This window comes from Amia ocellicauda, chromosome 3, assembly GCF_036373705.1.
Source record: "Amia ocellicauda isolate fAmiCal2 chromosome 3, fAmiCal2.hap1, whole genome shotgun sequence".
In the NCBI taxonomy this organism is placed as follows: domain Eukaryota; kingdom Metazoa; phylum Chordata; class Actinopteri; order Amiiformes; family Amiidae; genus Amia; species Amia ocellicauda.
Window position 1 is genome coordinate 51,320,648 of NC_089852.1, and position 20,380 is coordinate 51,341,027.

General features: G+C 40.1%; 1 protein-coding gene across 2 annotated transcripts in view; it reads left to right on the forward strand.

The window, feature by feature from the left end:
• mtus2a (microtubule associated tumor suppressor candidate 2a) overlaps positions 1 to 20,380 on the forward strand; it is a 194,484-nt gene that overhangs the window by 93,920 nt on the left and 80,184 nt on the right. For both annotated transcript variants that reach the window (XM_066699875.1, XM_066699876.1), the window contains exon 5: positions 1,323 to 1,532. In XM_066699875.1, coding sequence (XP_066555972.1) covers positions 1,323 to 1,532 — 210 coding nt within the window. The remainder of the gene's footprint in view (positions 1 to 1,322; positions 1,533 to 20,380) is intronic.

Consider the following 20,380-nt stretch of genomic DNA (forward strand, 5'->3'; position numbering starts at 1 on the left):
CTTTTCCACATCGCGACCTAGTCAAAATGCCAGCAAAGTTAAGCAACAGGTCTTTGTGAATGGAGCAGGAATAAGAATGCCAGCATATGACATCTCATGTCCTTGTGTTGTCGATGCAGTACGTTAACTGGTGAAACCAATCAGAATAGGGGTGTGTTTTCACATTTTGACAACAACACAATACTTGGTTCACTGTTAAAATGATCGGTGACCACTGGGTCCATTAACCACATCGCAAAAACACACAACCATACAACCTGATGACCTGGTCATAGTGTGAAAACGCACCCTAGATTGACATATTGTTTGTGTTTCCCTCTTGAATATTTTTTGGTTTGGTAGATTGAAACTACATAATAGTTAGTCCTTGGTCCTGAGTATGAACCAAACTGTTTTGGTGTTTTAGTGCCCTGCTTAGAACCAATAGCCCAGTAAACACAGTGGAAGGAAATTGGCAAAACAGGGAAATTCTCGTACTTTTACAAATACTTCCAGAATAGTGGTCAATGTCTCCTTTCCTGAATCCACATGCTTCTGTTCTATGTTGATCCCAATGCTACAATACTCTTTCCAGCATTCTCTGTTTTTTGTGTGAAAGTGTACCTCCCAGCATTTTATCGGCATTCAGAGTCAGTGTGAATGGGGGTGCAGTAGGTATTTGAGTGTGAAAGGGGCTTAAGGCTGAAAGAGTTACCTCATTAGGATCAATAAGCTAGTGGAAAGGGCATTGTTAATTGCTCCTTCTTCTATTTTTGTATAGTGCTGAACAGGAAAGACAATGCTTTTCTTTCCCTGGAATACATTAATTGGTATTTTCCTGGAGCATAATTTGTTAATAATTTCAGAGATCCACATCTCAGGATTAATTGTATTAGCAACCCTTTCGGAACAATTATTTTGGTAGTTTCTGTGTTCTTCCAACAGCTGATCACTTGTTGTGTTCCTCTGGGAGCAGGAGAGTAGGGATAGGAGAGTCTTATGACCTGGCTAGGATCTGAAGGATATTCTCTTTCTTTTCTTTTCTTTTCTTTCTTTCTGAAAACCTTTCACCTGAGAAAACATTCTCAATCGAACATCACTTTCAACAAAGTGGTCGATACAGGCTAAATGATTGCATTTCAACTTCCAATCATGCATTTCAACTGCAGTATTTATTAGCTCATGGTAGATTTTGAACTTTTACCTTTTTGACTTTTAGAAAATAGGGCCTAACATTTTATCAGCTGTAAATAGCTGAGGACCAAATGTTTGGGAATCCTGCCACTTGAGGAACCCCTTCATGGTTTTGGCCTCATACTGAATCTCCTTAATCTTGTCTTTAGTAGTGGAGCAACGGAAGAGCACCCCAGGCACCCCCACCAAGTCAGGCCTCCCGAAGCCTGTGCAGTCCGGTCTGCGCCCCCCCGGCTACTCCCGCCTGCCTGCCGCTCGCCTCGCAGCCTTCGGGTTTGTCCGCAGTGCCAGTGTGTCCTCAGTGTCCAGCAACCAGTCCAACGAGAGCAGCCACACTGACCCCTGCAGGTCTTCCACCCGTGAGTCTCTCTATATAAGATATCTATTAAGCAATTATAACTTGCTTGCAGTGTGGTTCAACTTATGTCACACTGATTGTAGTTCATATGAACAAAAGTGTCCATCCTATCATTTTACCCAACTGTGATACCTTTCTTTGTTTTATATACTTGTTCTTGATATAAAAATGTAAGACAATAGCATTTAGGTAACTTTTTTAAATGATTATTGTCAAAGCTTGAAAAGGTCAGTCATCTGGGTATCAAGACAAAGTGATGCAAACTTTACCTTTCATTTCTAAAAGAATCATGCAGATTGAATTGCATTGTAGACTACCAATAGACCAACCTTGATTCATCTGAGTCACATTTACCATCCTCTTGAGCCAAGAAGAAATGAGTGAGGAATGGGATGTGATATTCACTTAATGTTTCAGCCCTGTTGATTTAGATGTTGCTGTTGAACTGTTGTTACCAGAAAACAGGGAGCTTATCTGGGTAATTATATGTAAAGCTCATCAATATTTAAGTCCTGTCTCTTTGCCTAAAGTACTTGTTTAGATGCTTGCTTTGTAGAACACATTAGTCTCTGTTAAATAACCTAATATTTCACGCTGGGGAGTTTGTTCCAGATTGTGACGCCTCTCTGTGTGAAGAAGTGTCTCCTGTTTTCTGTCTTGAATGACTTGAAGGCCAATTTCCATTTGTGTCCCCGGGTGCGTGTATCCCTGCTGATCTGGAAAAGCTCCTCTGGTTTGATGTGGTCAATGCCCTTCATAATTTTGATATTAGAACAATTCTTTCAAACCTGGAATAAGTCTGGTTGCTCTCCTCTGAACTGCCTCTAGAGCAGCGATATCTTTCTTGAAGTATGGAGCCCAGAACTGTACACAGTATTCCAGATGAGGTCTAACTAAGTAGAGTTGATCAGAATAATAGCAATAATATTATACTACTGCTACTTATTATAATTAATTAATTGTGGAGGAAAAAATATTGCAACAATAAACTATCTCAGCAGGCAAAATAATCACAAAGGATGTATTTTTAACTCTACCAAAATGTTTATATCACTCTGCCGGAAATATCTAATACCTTTGGCCTTTTGGTATACAAGTATATGAATCATGAAATTCATATTGTTCAGTATCAGGGAGATTTGCTAAAGATTCTTTCAGAATTGTAAAAAACATATTTTACAATCCCCATATTTTATAACTGTGCCCCAGGGCTAAGCTTTCAGCAGGAGTCAGAGCTCAACCAAATCCTAAGTCTCAGTAATAAGTCAAAGTTAATACCCACCCACCACTTGCCATCCCAATTCCCAGCTGAAGCTGCAGGACTTTATCTTATTATTTTGATTAACACTTTCTTCCTCTGATAAGCTGCTACTTAGCTATTACTTAGCTAAATCAATACCTGTAAACTTAACATTTAGGATTTCACACTTAAAAAGTCTGCTGGCTCAGTGAAGCAGCTTGATGTTAAAACTGAGATGTTTTAAAGGTTGGTTGGAGATTTGGAAAACTGAAAAATATTTTTTATTGTATGTTTTACAGTTTTTTATATTTTACTATTAAGAAAATGTTTTGGGGTTTTGGTCAGTGTTTTCATTGTCTGGTAAGAGTCAGGGTAAAATAAAGAGATTGATGTTCAAATGGGTTCTGAAATGTGCAAGTGTGTGGTGGCAGGGAGATTGTATGTTAACCATATGCCTAGCTAGCAATTTTATAATGTGACTGTGTTGTCTGATATGGTTATGTAACGATACTCACAGATTGATATGTATTACAGATGCGTTTCCATTAAAAAATAATGAAGAATCCCCTTTTAATTGCTCTCAGAAAAATCAGACTGTAGAGTAGATTGAATCAAACAGAGTCTTTATTCAAGCTGCTTGGAGAAAAGTAATACACACAGACACGCAGGTCTCTGTCCTTACTTCCCTAAAATCATAGAGCTTACATGATGTTATATACATACAGCGATATCCTGGACAAGGTGAGTTTGAACCAATAAGGGGGAGACAACTCCCTATCTTATGATATCCTCACTATCTTCCTGATTAAGCTTAAACACAATGTTTTCTATTTTATGCCCAAATATGGAGACATATGTAGCCATTTCGTTATTTATATTCCACACGTATCTAACGCATGTCTAGATAGGCAAAGGGGGGTTGTGTGCCCACTTCTCCATCTTCTTGTGGTTTTACTAGAACGTACGTTCTGTACTAAATTTGTATTGTGTGTCTGCAGAGGGATGCATCTGATACAGACCGGTAGAAGCTGGTCTCATTATGTGCTCTTTGGTAACCTCATGTATGGGTGAGGTATTTGGGGCCTCTTCAGTCCCTCCTGTCGGCCAAGCGGAGCAAAGCGAGAGTAAGCCGAAACAGAAAGGATAATCTGGCCACAACGCCACAATACCAAATATAATTGCCCTTAAGTATGGTTGGGATGTGACACCAGATATATATATATATATGTATTACAGAAAAGTATCCATCTCCCTCAGCCCGCCAGTTCTACCAGCGTGCAAGACGGAGGAAGGAAAGGTGCATGCGGAGGAGACAGGGAAAAGAGCATCAGAGGCCTTTTTAATGAGACAATGAATAAGTTATAAAACCAGATAGATACAAATGAAGAAGACCAGCGCATACACGACCAAGTGCATAACGCCACCACCCAGATTTGTTAACCAACACCATCACCCTCCTGTGGAGGGGTTGGTGTCCCGTAATTGGTTACCCACTTTACGTATGTGATCAGCCAAATCATAGATCGTAGATAGTGTTGCCTTGTCTGGTGAGTTCTTCAGGCCTTTCTTCAATTTTTCTGAAAGATAAAATTATGTTAGTTTCATCACCTGCGGAGAAATTAATCATTAATGCTCAGTCCGCATATTCCTGGGCATTGCCACCCTCCTGTTGCAATCAGCAGAGGTATAGCAACCTGTGGGAGATATGCAGTGTCGCTGGCTCCTGTGAAGACAGATAATAGTAGTCAATTTCCTATCCATCAGTACCGGCATCAATAGTTTTAGCATTAGTAATGTAACTATTCCTTATATCCCAGGACACCACAGTGTAAAGACACTGTAGCAACTGTTTGCAGTAGAACACACACAATGTGTAATAAGGCAGCTCCCTGATCCCAGTGCCTTACACTGGTTAATTTATGTATTTCCTCTGAGAGTGCTGTGAGCGCCGAGCAGGGGAAGCCCAGGCCACAGACTGGTTCCACCCCCCCTTGCTGGGGGGTTCCCCTTCCTAATATCTCATGCATTTATTAATCTCATGCCTTATTTTCCCTCGTATTTCATTCAATCACCATCAAAACTCTTGTGCTGGAAGTGTCAGCACATTTCTTTCACTCATATCAAACTCCATTTCTCCAGCTTCCCAACCCCATTAACTCTTAAACCTCTCGTCAACTTCCTCAAACCTTCATTGACATCACTCAGACCCTCTTAAAACATCGCTCTGTATCCTAATAGCTGTTCTTCCTCCTTTTCCTGATTTCTTACTAGACAATTCGAGTTATATATGATCGATTGATATTATTACTATTTATTCATATATTATGCTCCATTTACTCGAGTAAATTAATTAAGATATTTACCTAATAAAATATATTTTAGAAAAGATTTAATCGGATATTGCTTGTGTGCTGGGCGCACTTCACCAGAGACAGAAATAGGTGGGACCTGAGCCAAACCGCAATCTTGTTTGTGTCTGGCACAGATGTGGGGAAGTGCTGCACAGACAGACAGCTCCACAGCCATCAGCAGGCCACTGTGAGGGGTTATAATGTCAGTGGGAGAAATGGCTGATACTGATACACAGTGTTGCAGTGTGTGTGTTAAGCTGTTGTGCGAGGCCGTAGAGGTTGTCCAATGTATCCGATTATTCCTAGCGTCTACGAATTATCATTATTATTATTATTATTATTATTATTATTATTATTATTATTATTATTATTATTATTATTATTATTATTATTATTTCTTGACAGACGCCATTATCCAGGGTGACTTACAACATAAGTGTAATATAGTTCCTTCTGGGTTTTTGCACACCCAAGAAGAGACGGGGATCAAGAGATCTCCAATCCCTAAAAGCAGGGGGGTGCTTAAATACGTGATGAAAGCAGCCCCCCCTACACCAGAAGGGGATTCTAAATCTAAATCTAGGGATTTCAAAAACTCTTCATTGTGGATCTCATAGCTACCAAATGACCACATTTTAATTTCCTGGAGTATCTGGTTTTCTATGTATTCATATCTTCACCACGTTTTCTGAAAGACCATAATATGTCACTAAAGAGGTAACATTTTCCTGCTTGGATTTTACATCAGGCTGTCTGTCTCATGTGTAGCCTTTTGTTTCCTTTAAATTGACTTTAGCGGACTTGTCCATAACATGATGTTTAACAAACAAATGATGGTTCTTCTGTGGGGACATCATGACTATATATGTATTACTATTATTATTGATCTGTTTATTCATAGTACATTTGGTATTGTTTTAACATTTTTCTTGTAGAATCATATAAAGTTAAAAGTCCTCATGGTGAGATCCTCATGAATCTGATAAATCTGTTGTGACAGTTTTAAATATAATTCTGAAACTACTGGTTATTACAGTTGTTAGCCTTATTCTGGACTATGGACAATATTAAAAATACAACACATACAAAACGTAGACGTTTACTTTATATCAACTTCAAAATATACAAATATATATAAACACATAAAGTACATACACATTGATATCCAAAGATAATTCAGATATCTGATCTGTGGCATGTTTTATTGACCCTGCAGTGTCTCAAACAGCCCTTTAACCTCTTTATGATGGTATTTGTTTATTTATGAAACTTCTTATTATTTAGAATAAAATGTCAAATAATCCCACTTGATTATTTAATTATTTCACTGCCTCAGTTTTCTTGATCCATTGTGATCAAGTTATTCTCTAAATTCTTATTATTCCGACAAAGGCTTATGAAAACTTTGTCGGTCTCTATGATTCCAGGGGACCTGTCCTATGACCATCCATTATCTAACATCTATTTCTCTACCTTCTAATGTCTTCCCCTCAAAAGTTCAATCTCACTTTCGTCAGACATGATTTGAAATAGTCCAGTCCGAATGTCTAAGCCAGTATTCTCCTGCAGAGACTCACCCGGGGCAACCGAGTGTCTGAATTCGGAAAGTCAATACAAATATGTCAATCAATCGTCCAGTATGAGACAGTTATCCCAAACACAATTATCAGTGCCAGCTAATCCAAGCTGCGCAGATCCGCTCAGGGGAATGCCCAAAACCGAGCGCACAAAACACAAAATAACTGCGCCAGACACTCAGGCTGCGCAGATCCGCTCAGGGGAATGCCCAAAACCGAGCGCACAAAACACAAAATATCTCGAGATCACAACCAGTTCTGTATAAAACAATCACTCTAACAGCCTGTCTGATGTTTTGGTTTGGTTTTGATATCGCGTCTGTGCGGCATCCCAGGGCCTCCCCAACTACGTCTCTCTTAATCTATATAGGTGGTAAATTAACCTACTCACCCATTTGGAGATGGTCAGTGGGGAACACCTGGTTTTCCAGCGATATCCTGTCGTGACGCCAACCGAAGAATCCCCTTTTAATTGCTCTCAGAAAAATCAGACTGTAGAGTAGATTGAATCAAACAGAGTCTTTATTCAAGCTGCTTGGAGAAAAGTAATACACACAGACACGCAGGTCTCTGTCCTTACTTCCCTAAAATCATTGTGTGTCTGCAGAAGGATGCATCTGATACAGACCGGTAGAAGCTGGTCTCATGTGCTCTTTGGTAACCTCATGTACGGGTGAGGTATTTTGGGCCTCTTCAAATAACTCAAAATATTTATGTGAATATAAAATACTAACATTCATATAACATGTATAAACCTACTTCTATAAAACAAAGTCTCAGATTTTTATTTCACGTTTTGTCCAACAGAATCAAATCACCAATAATGTATTAACGTTACACCAATACTTTGCTTGGCTTGTTACTAAGTAATGTCCCATTAATAACATAACTATTGGCTGTAATTTCCTCTGTGTTATATTTAAAATTCAAATAATGCCAGCATCAGGCAGGCCTGGGAACTGGATGAATATAAAATACTCAATATAGTAGCCCAGTAAATTTAAGAACGTTGATTTTAATTTGATGTTGATATTAATTTGCATTCCTACAAGATCTGGATTGTACTTTGTATTTTCACAGTGCTGCTATAATAATAATGATAATCAACATCTTCATTATAGTCATCATTCAGTCATCAGTCATTGTTTTCATCCTGTGCCAGATGTATGTGGAACAGAACATGACGGCAAATTGTATATTTAATGAAAAACTGTGAATTCCCATAGTGGTGCACTACCAGATGGCAAAGCCCACAGCGACAAGCATTATCAATTAATTGACACAAACTGAAGGAAACCAAAAACAAGCCCTTTGTGAAGAATATGAAGGAAATGTATGTCAAATAAAGTTTGGGAAGTGTCCTATGAGCAAATTCTGTCATGGGAAGGGGAATGGAGCAACTGCAACACAAACGGTTCAAAAGCTGTGCTTCAAAGCATAATGTGGTTGTGTTTTTCCCACAATAGAATGAGGCTAGTTAATTCTGTGAAAGAGACCTATGCTCAAAATTATCTGTGTAATTTGTCCTTGTCACCACTAGCCTAGTTTCCTTCAATTAGCTTTCTGAACACAGGAAGCCATGTTTTTAATTTAGCAAACTGCTTTGAAAGTCCCAGCAGTTTTTTTGTTTCTGTTCACTCCATCTTGCTTTATTCATTTTAGCTGCATACAAATATTAAAAAAGAGAAGGCTAGACATGTGAAATCCGAATTTCTTGCCATGTTCTAATAATCCTGAGCAGCACCCTTTGTTTCTCGCTAAGTTTTTATTTTTATCTGTAGTTCGCATTAACATATCAAACACCAAATGGTGCTCTTCTCAAATCTCTCATTGTCTCTGCGGATTTTAAACACTGTTGAAATTCTCAAGCCCACAGGCGTCACAGAGATTAAAGGGAATTTTAGAATACTTTTTTTTTCCATCCATTTTATTCTCGCACTAAAAACAATGTATGTAGAGTGTAAGAAACAGCAAATTGATGTTGAACTTATAGTTTAAGGGGGAGTCAACAGTTCAACATAGAAGCACTTTGAATGAAGGCACTAGTGTTAAACCCCAGTCTGGTAAAGAGAGAGGCTTTGAGCTATACATTTCTCAAACCTTATTTAAATTTTGACGCTGTCCAGGATGGATTGGATGTTCTGGGGTTATGTTTTGATTTGGTCTGAGCTTCAGACACAGTTAACTGCATTATCCCTGCATTGCATGTTGTTTTCTATATTCATCAAAATCAGTGGAATTCTGAAACAGGCTCAGGAAGAGAATACAGCTGAATTTATGTACAAATAATAGCTTTATTTATTAAGAGATTTCTTGAGGTTGAAACCTGTTAGTCATAGGTAGATGATAATAACTAAAATTGTGATTGTGACTGGAGGTTGGCATTATTTTAAAGATCTAGTCCTATCCCAGAACCTGTGGAATGGTGTTAATTCAAATATAATTCTATATATTTTTCAGCTCTTTCCTGTCCTCTTCTTTGTATCATGCCCATCCATTAGCTCAGTTCACAGCGAGCACTGTAGAGTAGCTCCACATCGATCTGCTGATCACTGCAGAGCTTGCTCAAGTGCTTCCTGTCTCACTCTGGAGTGGTTACTGTATAAAACACACAGCTGCAATTAAACACTGCCAGCCTCCATTTAATAAACAGAGCTTAAAAGCACATGTTTGACTAAGAACACCCCAAAACAAAACTTTTGCAAGATGTTTTACAAAAGTGTTTCTCAATGTTCGACAACCCTCTCTAGTCTTTTAAACAACAAGTCAGGTCTGTAACTCATGTAATGTATTGTTATATATATATATATATATATATATATATATGCCCATTTAAAAATATTAATAGTTTCCAAATAGTTAACAGTGAAAGGTGGGAATTAGTATTAACCATATAAGCAAACTTAATGTGAATAGGTCCAGCTGGAGACATTCCAGGTATCCTAGAACCCAGCCCTCTATATGGGGATAATGGTCATTTCTAACCCCTCCAAGTTTTAAGTTGAAAACAGTTAAGTGGTGTTCACATTGTTCAAATAAAGGGTTCAGTTGCCCTCCGTAAGACTACACTTGGTATGTTAACCAAAAAACACAGGTGATCTTAAAGGCTGGACAAACCCTGCTATATTGCTGTTGTATCTTACTAGAGAGTGAAACATCTGCATAACAATCAAAACATTCCTGTTCAAACCAAAACAATAAACCTCATAATTGTGGATATTGTGTATTCAGTATAACAAGCAATTTTTTAGGTGTCTTTGTTCCATGAATATAAGATCTATTAGTATGACTGTGCCTGTGCTAACCAGCACCTTGTTTGTTTCATTGCTGAGTGCAGGTCTGAGTCATGCTTCTGTTGACATTGTTGGTTATTATTATTATTATTATTATTATTATTATTTCTTGGCAGACGCCCTTATCCAGGGTGACTTACAGCATAAGTGCAAAAATACAGAGAAGTACAAGGCATCAATCATTACAAGTTCAACTTAGCTAAAACATAACAATTCAAAATACATTTTACAGATTCCAATTTACAATTTACACAAGTACAGTAAGAGACTTCCTACATCCTGGACGGTGAAGTGCTGTCAAGATGTAGGGTTACAGGCTAGGGCTATGGGAAAAGGAGGAAAACAATCAAGAATGCGAGGAGCATAATAAGCTGAAGTGCTATCTAGCAGGGATAGAGGACTAATATTACAAGTGCTGTCGGAAGAGATGCGTCTTGAGTAAGCACCGGAATGAGGTCAAGGACTCTGCTGTTTTGACTTCGGTGGGCAGGTCGTTCCACTACTTAGGGGCCAGGGATGAGAAGGAGAAGGCTCTGGAGGAAGGAGAGTGGAGAGGAGGCAGAGTTAGCCTTCTGTCACTGGAGGAGCGCAGTGGTCTGGAGGGGATGTATGGAGAGACGAGTGACTGAAGGTAGCTTGGTGCAGTGTGGTCAAGACAGCGGTAGGTGAGGGTCAAAGTCTTGAACTGAATGCGTGCCGCTATCGGGAGCCAGTGGAGGGAGCGGAGTAGTGGAGTAGCGTGTGCGAATCGTGGCAGAGAGAATACCAGACGAGCTGCAGAGTTCTGGATGAGCTGGAGTGGGTGGGTAGTGGATGCAGGCAGGCCGGCCAGGAGGGAGTTGCAGTAGTCCAGGCGGGAGAGGACCAGTGACTGGACGAGTAGCTTAGTCGAGTAGTCAGTGAGGAAGGGACGGATCCGGCGTATTTTGCTCAGGAAGAATCTGCAGGTACGCGTCAGCGTGGTGATGTGCTGTGAGAAGGAGAGTGCAGGATCGAGGGTGACTCCTAGATTTTTAGCAGAAGAAGAAGGAGAGAGTGTGGTGGATTCCAAGGGGATTGAGATGGGGAGGTCAGCAGAAGGTGAGGAAGAGTGGGGGAAAAAGAGGAGATCTGATTTGGAGAGGTTGAGCTTGAGGTGGTGCGAGTGCATCCAGGCGGAAATGGCAGACAAGCAGGAAGAGATGCGTGAGGGGATGAGAGGGTCAGAAGAGGGAAAAGACAGGAAGATCTGGGCATCATCAGCATAGAAGTGGTAAGAGAAGCCATGGGAAGCGATGAGGGGGCCCAGGGAGCGAGTGTAGAGTGAGAACAGGAGCGGGCCCAGGACGGAGCCTTGGGGAACACCTGTGAGGAGAGGTTGAGGGGTGGATGAGGAGCCTCGCCATGTTGAGGCATAACAGGTACCTGACAGAGCATTTAAAGGAGGGCAGTATTCCGGTTTTATTTTGGGTTTATTAAATAGTTAAAAGTTAATTTAATCCCTAATGAAATCACTATTGAACACTAGCACATAGTAGGTTATTCTGTTTATCATGTGTACGAGTAAAAATAATGTTGTGCGAGTGTGAAATACAATTTGGGCGCACAGTGCAAATAAACTTTTTTAACTCTATAAGGAAATGCTACATTGAAATGATTATGATACTAACGATACTTTATACAAATCATTATTACAGTAGCAAATGTTGGAAATGTAGTTTGGTTATGGATTGTCCCAATTATCAGAGAAGGCAACCAAATCTACAAGTCCTATGAATTACGTTAATGGCCCAGTGTTGCAGCTGTTAATTTCACACGATATCCAGTCACCTACTAGCTGGCATTAGCCGTCTTTTCATTAAAACATTTTCATGAAATATGAACCATTTATGATGATGTGCCACACATTTTTTTGTGTCCCTAAATTTTGGGGCACAGTGCTCCTCAGGAAAAAAGTAATCGTAAAGCCCTGATTGGTTCCCAAGTTATTGTTTCCTTTTTGCTGTCGGTACCACTGCCATCTTTCTGATTAGCTTTTCACCAGGGACAACAACTGATATAAACACTAATGAACCAAAGAGTAATTAAGCACCTGTATAATTTATTTAACTGTTAGTGTTCACAGATAAAAAATAATTAAGAAATTGATTTACATGGCTAGCCTCAGATTAAGCAACTGTATTTTGTCACATAACTAAAGTCTGTTTCATGTAGGGCATAGTTTCAGGAGCAAGAAGAATGCTGATTATATTTTTTATGAAGTAGTTGCTAAATACATTAAAACCAGGTTTAGTGGCTAGTCAGCCTAGATATTTATTTACATGATTTGCTGGACTGTGCTGCTGTAATGTGAAGAGAGGTCATCAATACATCGTTACATGAATTGTGTTTATAATTTTAATTGGCTCCCTCTTTTTAAAGACTTTTTCAATCTGAGAAAATCAATTTCCCCCCAGAGGTTTGGTATCACGGTTGAAATCAATAAGTCCAGTCTGATTACCTCTGAGGTGATGTGCTAATTGGCTATATCTATTTGTACTGATTGTCTAGTTAAAGTGTAAACAGCCAGGCTGCTCTGATTAATTTCTTATACGTTTACCAAGTTCTGTTTGAACAGTGATCCATTCATTGAATAAACAGAGATTGCTTGTTCTAGTACAGGAACATGATCCAAATAGGAATGTGCATAATTAATTAAGCATAAAGTCATTATTAAGTATTTAATAATTCACCTCATGCGCATATTTATAGTTTATTTTGGCCATGAAGACTTAACTTCAGCAAATCTACCTTCTCTGAGTAGCCTTGTGTTTGTGGACACTGCAAGATGCATTCTTTGTTCCCCTAAAAACATTGATTGGCCTAAAGGATCTTCATTTTCCTTCAGCTTTTTATTTGCTGCATTTCATGAGTTTTCCGTACAAAATGTCTGGTGCTTAGATGATTATTTGCTTATCATACCTACAGTGATGGGCAAAATCAAGACTCTGCCCTCATTTTTACATGGCAGCAGTGTGAGTGCAAAAATAAAAATAAAAGATGAAAGTGACTGGAATATGAAAGGAAGTAAGATCACTGACTGGCAGTTGCTAAGCAAGGTTCTCAGTGTTTGGCAGACAAATGTATATCATTTATACGTATATCTTTTAAAGGATTCTGCGTGGAAAGCCTATGCAGCTACCGGCTCTTGCTCACCAACATTTGAAGTCAGTGGGAGCATTTGACCTTAATGACAGCTCAGACAACTATTCTGGAGACAAGAAATGGAGCCAAGCCAAAGTAACAGAGGAGGCTATCAGGCGACTTTTTAGAATTCTCTGTTATCCTTGAAATGTTTGAACAAAGTCAACTCAGAACTCTACTTCAGGATAGTGAGTGACACATGGACCCCTTTACACATGTGAGAATTAAGAGAATGGGCTTTCAGGACAGGGAAAAGGAAGTTGTGGATATCTGGAAGAAGCTACCTACCCACATTGTTGAAACAGTTTCTATGGGACGCTTCAAGAAAGGGTTGGATGATTCCTCAGTTCAGTAAGCTACTAGCAATCAAACATCCAAGATCTCCACCCTGCTCCTCTCTCATTCATTACCTAAAGACAATCTTTAACATCTGTGCAATCTTACAGACAACATTTCCCTGTTTCAGCATACAACAGCCACAAGAATGCTTCTACAGAGATGGTTAAATGTTGCATAATTGACCTAAGCACAGATAAAATGCAAAATAAATCCAGATAAAAGACTGTAAAATCTTTCTGTTTCTTGTTTTTCTTTGGCTGTAATCAACATGACAATTATACATTTGATTATACAGCAAATCTATGAATATCATGGTTCATTCAATTTCACCCAGTTTTGAGGTCATTTGTTATGTATTTTGTAATAAAGACTGCTTATTAACATTACATTAACATTTGGTGAAACTATAATCTGATGAACGGAAAGCCTGTGTATCGACTACCTTGTAAGATAGGCTGAAGTGTATCTTTCTGCACCACCCAGTAACATACAAAGTTAATGTATTTTCAGTGTTGCTGGTGGCATCTATGGCGGAGTTCACTTGTGTGTTTTAACCTCACTCTGTAAATTAGCTCTACGTACAGACTCTTGTGCTGCTTTTACAGGAAAATGCCAGAAAGGCTGGTTTACATGCGCAAGAATAACACTCAAGACACTTTCATCACGGAAGAGAGTTTATTCATACTACTCGACTACCTATAATGATATGTGGTAAATACTGTGTTCATGCAGCAGTGTTACTAATATTTAATTTTGCTTTTCTTAATTTAGTTTTAACTGTACTGCATTGTTTATATAGGTTTAATTATATAATGTAGTGTTTAGGTGCTCTTATAATTGTGGGTTGCTGCTAGAGTACTCAAAGGTTGTTTTTGGGGGAGGTAATTAACTGCTGAGTTCCAAGCTAAATATACCCAACCATGTTTTTTGTCCTCAGTCTAGGCACATTTAAATGAAGGATGTCATTGATATATTTCTCTAAATCATGAACATGTAAGCTTGTGAGTGTAAGCTTTATATATCTGTAGAAGAGGAATATGCTAAACTATTGACCTAGTCTTCCTTTTATGTTTGATGAGGATTTGCCCTTTATGTTATGTACCGAGGGAAGGCAGTTCAACCATGCAAGAGAGCCACAGTCCTTACAGGTTCTCTATGTACATTTTCAATGCAAGTAATACATAGTTATATTGACTGTATCAAGCACAGCCAGTTCATCTTGTATGATTGAATACATGGAAAAGCATGCTTACCAACCAAATTTAGAGGTAGGTCAACTTATAAGATACATGTATTTAAAAAGATTTGCACTAAATGCCTCATGGACTTGGAGTTAAACATGCTATAGCGTAGCTGGCTGACACACATGAGTGCAAGAGTGACTACAGCAAAGGTGAACATGAGTTTTTCAGCACAGTGTCAACTAAGATTAAACAAGGCATATGTATTACTTTTGGTAGACCGTCATTTCCCATGGGGACTTTCATCATATGTGAACTGTCACAGCAGATGGTGCTGTTGATAAATATAATCACTAACCGATTTATGGGAAGACTTTGATTGTCAATAAAGGTGTAAAGCATTTCTTAATTCTCTTAACTCTCTTGTCGTTTACAATTGCCTACTCATGGTTGTTAAAGATGAGGTGTCTGTAACACCAGCTGATGTCTGGACAGTAACACAAAGGCATAGGAGGTTCATATAAAGGCCTGGATTTGCTGTTGGTCTTCAGGTTCACAGATGTTTGCCAGCTGAAGTGTGAGGAGCAGCCAGTCTGGCGGTCACGACTGAGGGAGATTTCAGCTGCCTTAGGGGATAAAGAAGGTAGTCTGTGATTGATGCCCAGCAGAGTAGTTTAAATCAGTGGGGAGGGGGGGGGGGGGGTGTTTGTTTAGTTTTTCTCTAAATAGTATCCTGACAAAATCTACCATAAAATGCTGGTGAGGTACACCTTTTAATTTAATTCTCTGTTTCTTTATTATTCAGGCTTCTTTTTCTTCTTCTTTGTTGTCTTGTTTTTGTAAAAAATCTCCTCCTACAGTTTTTCAGCCATCAAGATGACATTTTAAACACTTTTTGTACTATATCTGAGTATCTATGCTATTGTTTTTGGTTCTGATTGGTGGTCCAGATTCTCTTGAGGCCCCCAAGGACCCCAGAACTTTCAACAGCTAATAACTACTGATAGGTTACTTTTAGCACCATACTTACAATTTAACTCTAATTGTAAACCATAAATTCTCTTACTGAATATGTCACAACATCAGACCTTTGACCTTCACAGACCCAGACACTGCATGTTGGTTATATTAGAACTTGTCTTCAGATATCGAGCATCTCATTATTCATTCCAGGATGCATTTAAGAATAATATTATTATGGTACATAGATAGAAAAGTGTGCATGAAGTTTCCAGATTGTGACGACTCTCTGTGTGAAGATGTTTGAACTTTGACTTTCCTTTAGGGTTCAAAGGTCAAATTAATGTTTTTTTTCCCTTATAACTGCTTTCAGATTGAAGAAAAGTCACAATTACAATTGAACATGTATAGGAAACTATAAGTGTTCTTTTTGAAAATGCCCTTGATTTTGACCTTTGATCTCTCATTTCAGGTCAAATGCAAGATTTTACCACTTTTAGCTCTGTAACGCCTCACAGAGAGGAGATAGATCCACAGTCTATATAGAACACATATAGGAAACCATATATGGGCTTTCAAAATATGACCCTTTATTTGACCTTTGACCTTCCCTTCCAAGTCAAATTAACTATTAGTATTAAAAAAAAAAGGTCTCCTAGAAGCAAGGATCAAAGCTGCTCTCTGACTTAAGATTTGTAATTAACATCATAAGTGTACTGCTCAAATAGTCCAAGCACCCTTAATCATGACATTTGACCTCTCTTTCAAGGTCAGTCAATGTTTCAAATTGTTTTAATTGTTAGGCTAATGATTGCTATGCAACTAACATAGGAACTCCTATTTGGTTTGTTCAAAAATGTCCTCCACTGTGACCTTTGACCTTTCCCTAAGGTGACAATGAGAACTGACTTATAACTCCTTACGTAGTGCAGTCAGGCTTATACTTACTATGGAACACATATAGGAACCCATGTATGATCTATCTGAAAGTGCCCTTTCTGATGACCTTTGACCTTCCTGTAAGCTATCAAGCTGCTTTCAAGCTACATTTCTTTAAAAGGTGTTATATATTAACACGCTGAACTGCTTACATTCATCAGATAATCTTTTAAATGGTCTTAAAACTTCCGTTTTACAATGCAGATGACGTTTCTAGAAATCTAGTTTTACTTATTGTGCTGTTTTATGTTTATATATTGTGCTTGTCGATTCTCTGCATTGAAATATGTTTAAAAATATATATTTTCCCCTTTTTTGTACTGAAATATAAAATTCTTATATTTCTTAATTGTTTTGTTTTTTCCATCTGTTTATATTTCATCCCAGTTACATTCTAATTCCCACCTCACCCAATGATGCTCCAGTGAAATAGACTTAATGCGAAGTGTTACCTGTGATATCACTGCTATATCAGACACTCTTCCTCAGCAGACCTGATCCGTTTACCCTGGAAAGGCTGTTTGTTGTTGAGACCACCGACAAGGCTGCATTCCCACTTGCTGCTCCCTTGTCACCCATCATATTTTAATGTGATGCATCGCAATCATGGTAACCACTGAGTTTTTTTAATGAAATATTAAACATGTTTAAATGCTAGAAATGAGAGGGTAGTGTTGTGTATGAGGGAAGACTGCTTCATCCTCTGACATTTCCACCTAACTTCCTGGTCCTGATCATCACATTTATTTCAACCTCACCAAACTTTGCCTCTTGAATATAGTTCTCCACGTCACATTATACTCAAGTGTGTTCTGAATCTGTTGTTTGTTGAAAGATTTGTAAGTATGTGGAACTATATTATGCATAATATGTATTATACATAAGCCCCACTTTATCAGTTCATATGCTGAAAGCTGAAATGGTTGAAGTAGAATAAAATTAAATAGAAATAAAAATGTTTTTGTAAATGTAGCACTTCTATATATTTTGTAGCCTGTCAGGAGGGTATACCCCTCCACTAGTGCTACATGCAGTGTTTGTAGGACAGGCTGTACTCAATTAGTCTTGTTGGGGACTAATTCCTCTTGTATATCAGATTAGGAATACATCATATGCAACAGCAGTGCTAGGGCAAATATTGTGTAGTTGTGGGAGGGTCCCTGCTAAATTAAGTACCCATCAACTTTTAATCTTTTTGTTATTTGCTTATGTTATCTGTTACCTAGGGTGAATGTGTAAGGATAGGTGAACTACCAGCAGGGGGGTTGGACATGTACATTAGTAAAGCATAGTTTAAAGCTATATAGAGAGCAGCGCTGTCGTTGTGGGGTAGGTTGTGGCCCTAGTAGTGGAGTTACCTCGTTACACGAAGCCTTCATTACTATATATATATTAATTGATTCCTTCAGACACAGAACACCCATTTCTACATGACAAAATGTTGTTAAAAAACAAAATAAGGAAAAAACAACAATAAAAAGCAGCAGTTGCTTGTTGGTATTGTCCTATGATTTACCCAGGGGAGGGGTATCATTTCTATATTATTCGCTCAGTGGTTTTGTCACGGTACGCTCCCAATCTGTTGATAGGCTCATGTCAATGCTGGTCAGATGCTGATTGACTCAGAAGCGTATTATACCCATCTAAAAGAATATTATCTTTATTTTCTAGAATAAGGTTTCATTACTTTTGTGAATTTCTATTTGGCTTTAATCTACAAAGATCAAAGTGTGCTTCCATTGGGACCCAATTTGCCAGCTCCAGTCCTTGGCGCATCAGCACTGGAGATGTGTTAGGGACCAAATAAATGGTGTAGAAAAAGAGGTGATTAAATTATTGGTGTTTATCCAGGGACATAGTAATCTGACTTGAAATAAGGTTTCATGTTTTTGATGTCTAGCCATATGGATATGAACCAACAATAACAGGATTACAAACCTTGCTCTAAGATGCATCTTAACTTCTGACTTCTAACAATACTGTCCTTAAGAATAAAAGAAAATCCATGAAGGTTGGGTGACATAACAATTAATTGGCTCTCGGCAACCGCTACCACGCCCGGTGATCTCCCACTCTGTGGCAAGTGACGGTAGGGGTTCGGTGGCTCTGGACCTCCGCCCCTCCCTGAGCCCCTCCGTCTCCTTCCCCAGACGCGCAGCTTCAGAGACAGCCACGCCTCCAGCGCCCACTTCTCCGGCTGCATCTGCTGCTGCGCCCACTGCTGCGCCCTTCCTGTCTGACGTACCCGCGGTGCGCTCCGCTACAATTGTGTGTGCCAGGGAAGAGTGGCGGAGCCTCTTCTGAGTCGTCGCTAGCCCACTCCCTGCTGCGTCATCAGAGACAGAGGTCCGGCTCCATGGACGGAGAACGAGATGAGGCCATCCTTGCCCTAAATAGCAGGATGGACCACATCTGCGCCCTCCTATCTGCGCAGGCAGCGAAAACTGCAGCCCAGGCCCTGACTTCCCCACATCTTGAGTCTCCACCGCCAGCCCATGTGCTGCTGGAGTCTGAGGGGAGCCTCTCTGCCCTGTCTATGGACAAGGACAGCAGACAGGTTCTCTGGGAGGAAGACCACCTATTACTCAGCCGCTGGGTGGTGATCCAGAGTTCCGTGACCTGCTTGCAGATCCCCTGGGCGTCTGACCCCCCCCCCTTTCCCCCCCATGCTCCAGGTTCAAGAGGGAGCACCGGCCGCAGCAGCCCACAAGGGCCCTCCCATGAGAGCCACCTGGGACCGTCCGGCAACGGCCCAGGCTCGGGTGGGGGAGGCCTATGCTAGAACCCAGGGTGCAGCTGAAGTGGGCCTAGTGGACTTCCCCTGAGTGAACTCCACCATCGCCACGCTGGTCTCTTTAACCCCGCTGCCTGCATAGTCACGTGACTTGGCCTGTTCTGACAGGCAGTGTCGCGTGACGGAGACCCTGCTTTGGAGGGCCTACGAGGCTGGAGCCCAAGTAGTTCGACTGCTTAACACCGAAAGCCTGCTGGCCCTTTACCTGGCCCAGCTGGCTGAAGCCCCAGACCCAGCCACTGCATCACAGACCCCTATCAGAGAGGTCAATGTGATGCGTCATAGAGCAAGGGCAACTGGACGCTCCTTGGCAGCCATTCACATGCAAGATAGGTGTCACTTCATTGCTGGCAATCACCTCTGCAAACCACGTGAGCGAGTTATACGCCCTGTCCGTACACCCATCATGTGTAAGTTTTGTGGGAGATGGTTCTAGGGTCACAGTACGGCCTAACCCTCTCCATTTCATGTCAACAGACCTATTGAGTTGATGGCTTTTCATCAGTGCAATAGGCCGCTGCTGCTGTCCTCAGCAGTAAGCACTTGAGCGGGCTCTCGTGTTCCGCTGTGTACATAGTTCATTTGTTACACAGTAGAGCTAATGTTGTCCTGCGTTAGACGGTCTAATCTGCAGGCATCAACTGCTCCTGTGTTCCGCGGCTGGTGCATGAGTTGGTTTCTGGGCCCTGTGGTGTATTTAGTTTGTTTGTATGACATAGTATAGCTGGTGTGGCCTCGCTCCTAGCTGGGCTAGTGGAGCAAGCGGCCAATGCTCCTATGTTATGCGGAGAGTGCGTGAATGGTTTTCCTGCACACCCCAATGTTTATGGATTGTTTGTAATGGTAAAGCCTGCTGTTGTCCTGCATTAGCTGTGCTAATAGGTGACAACTGCTCCCATGTTACGTGGTGGTGTGATATGTATAGTTGTTATGACAGCACAGTGGAGCTGCTCTGTACTGTTCAGTGAACGTGATTTCTCCTGTGCTGTGCGGAGGCAGCATGAATGTTCCTG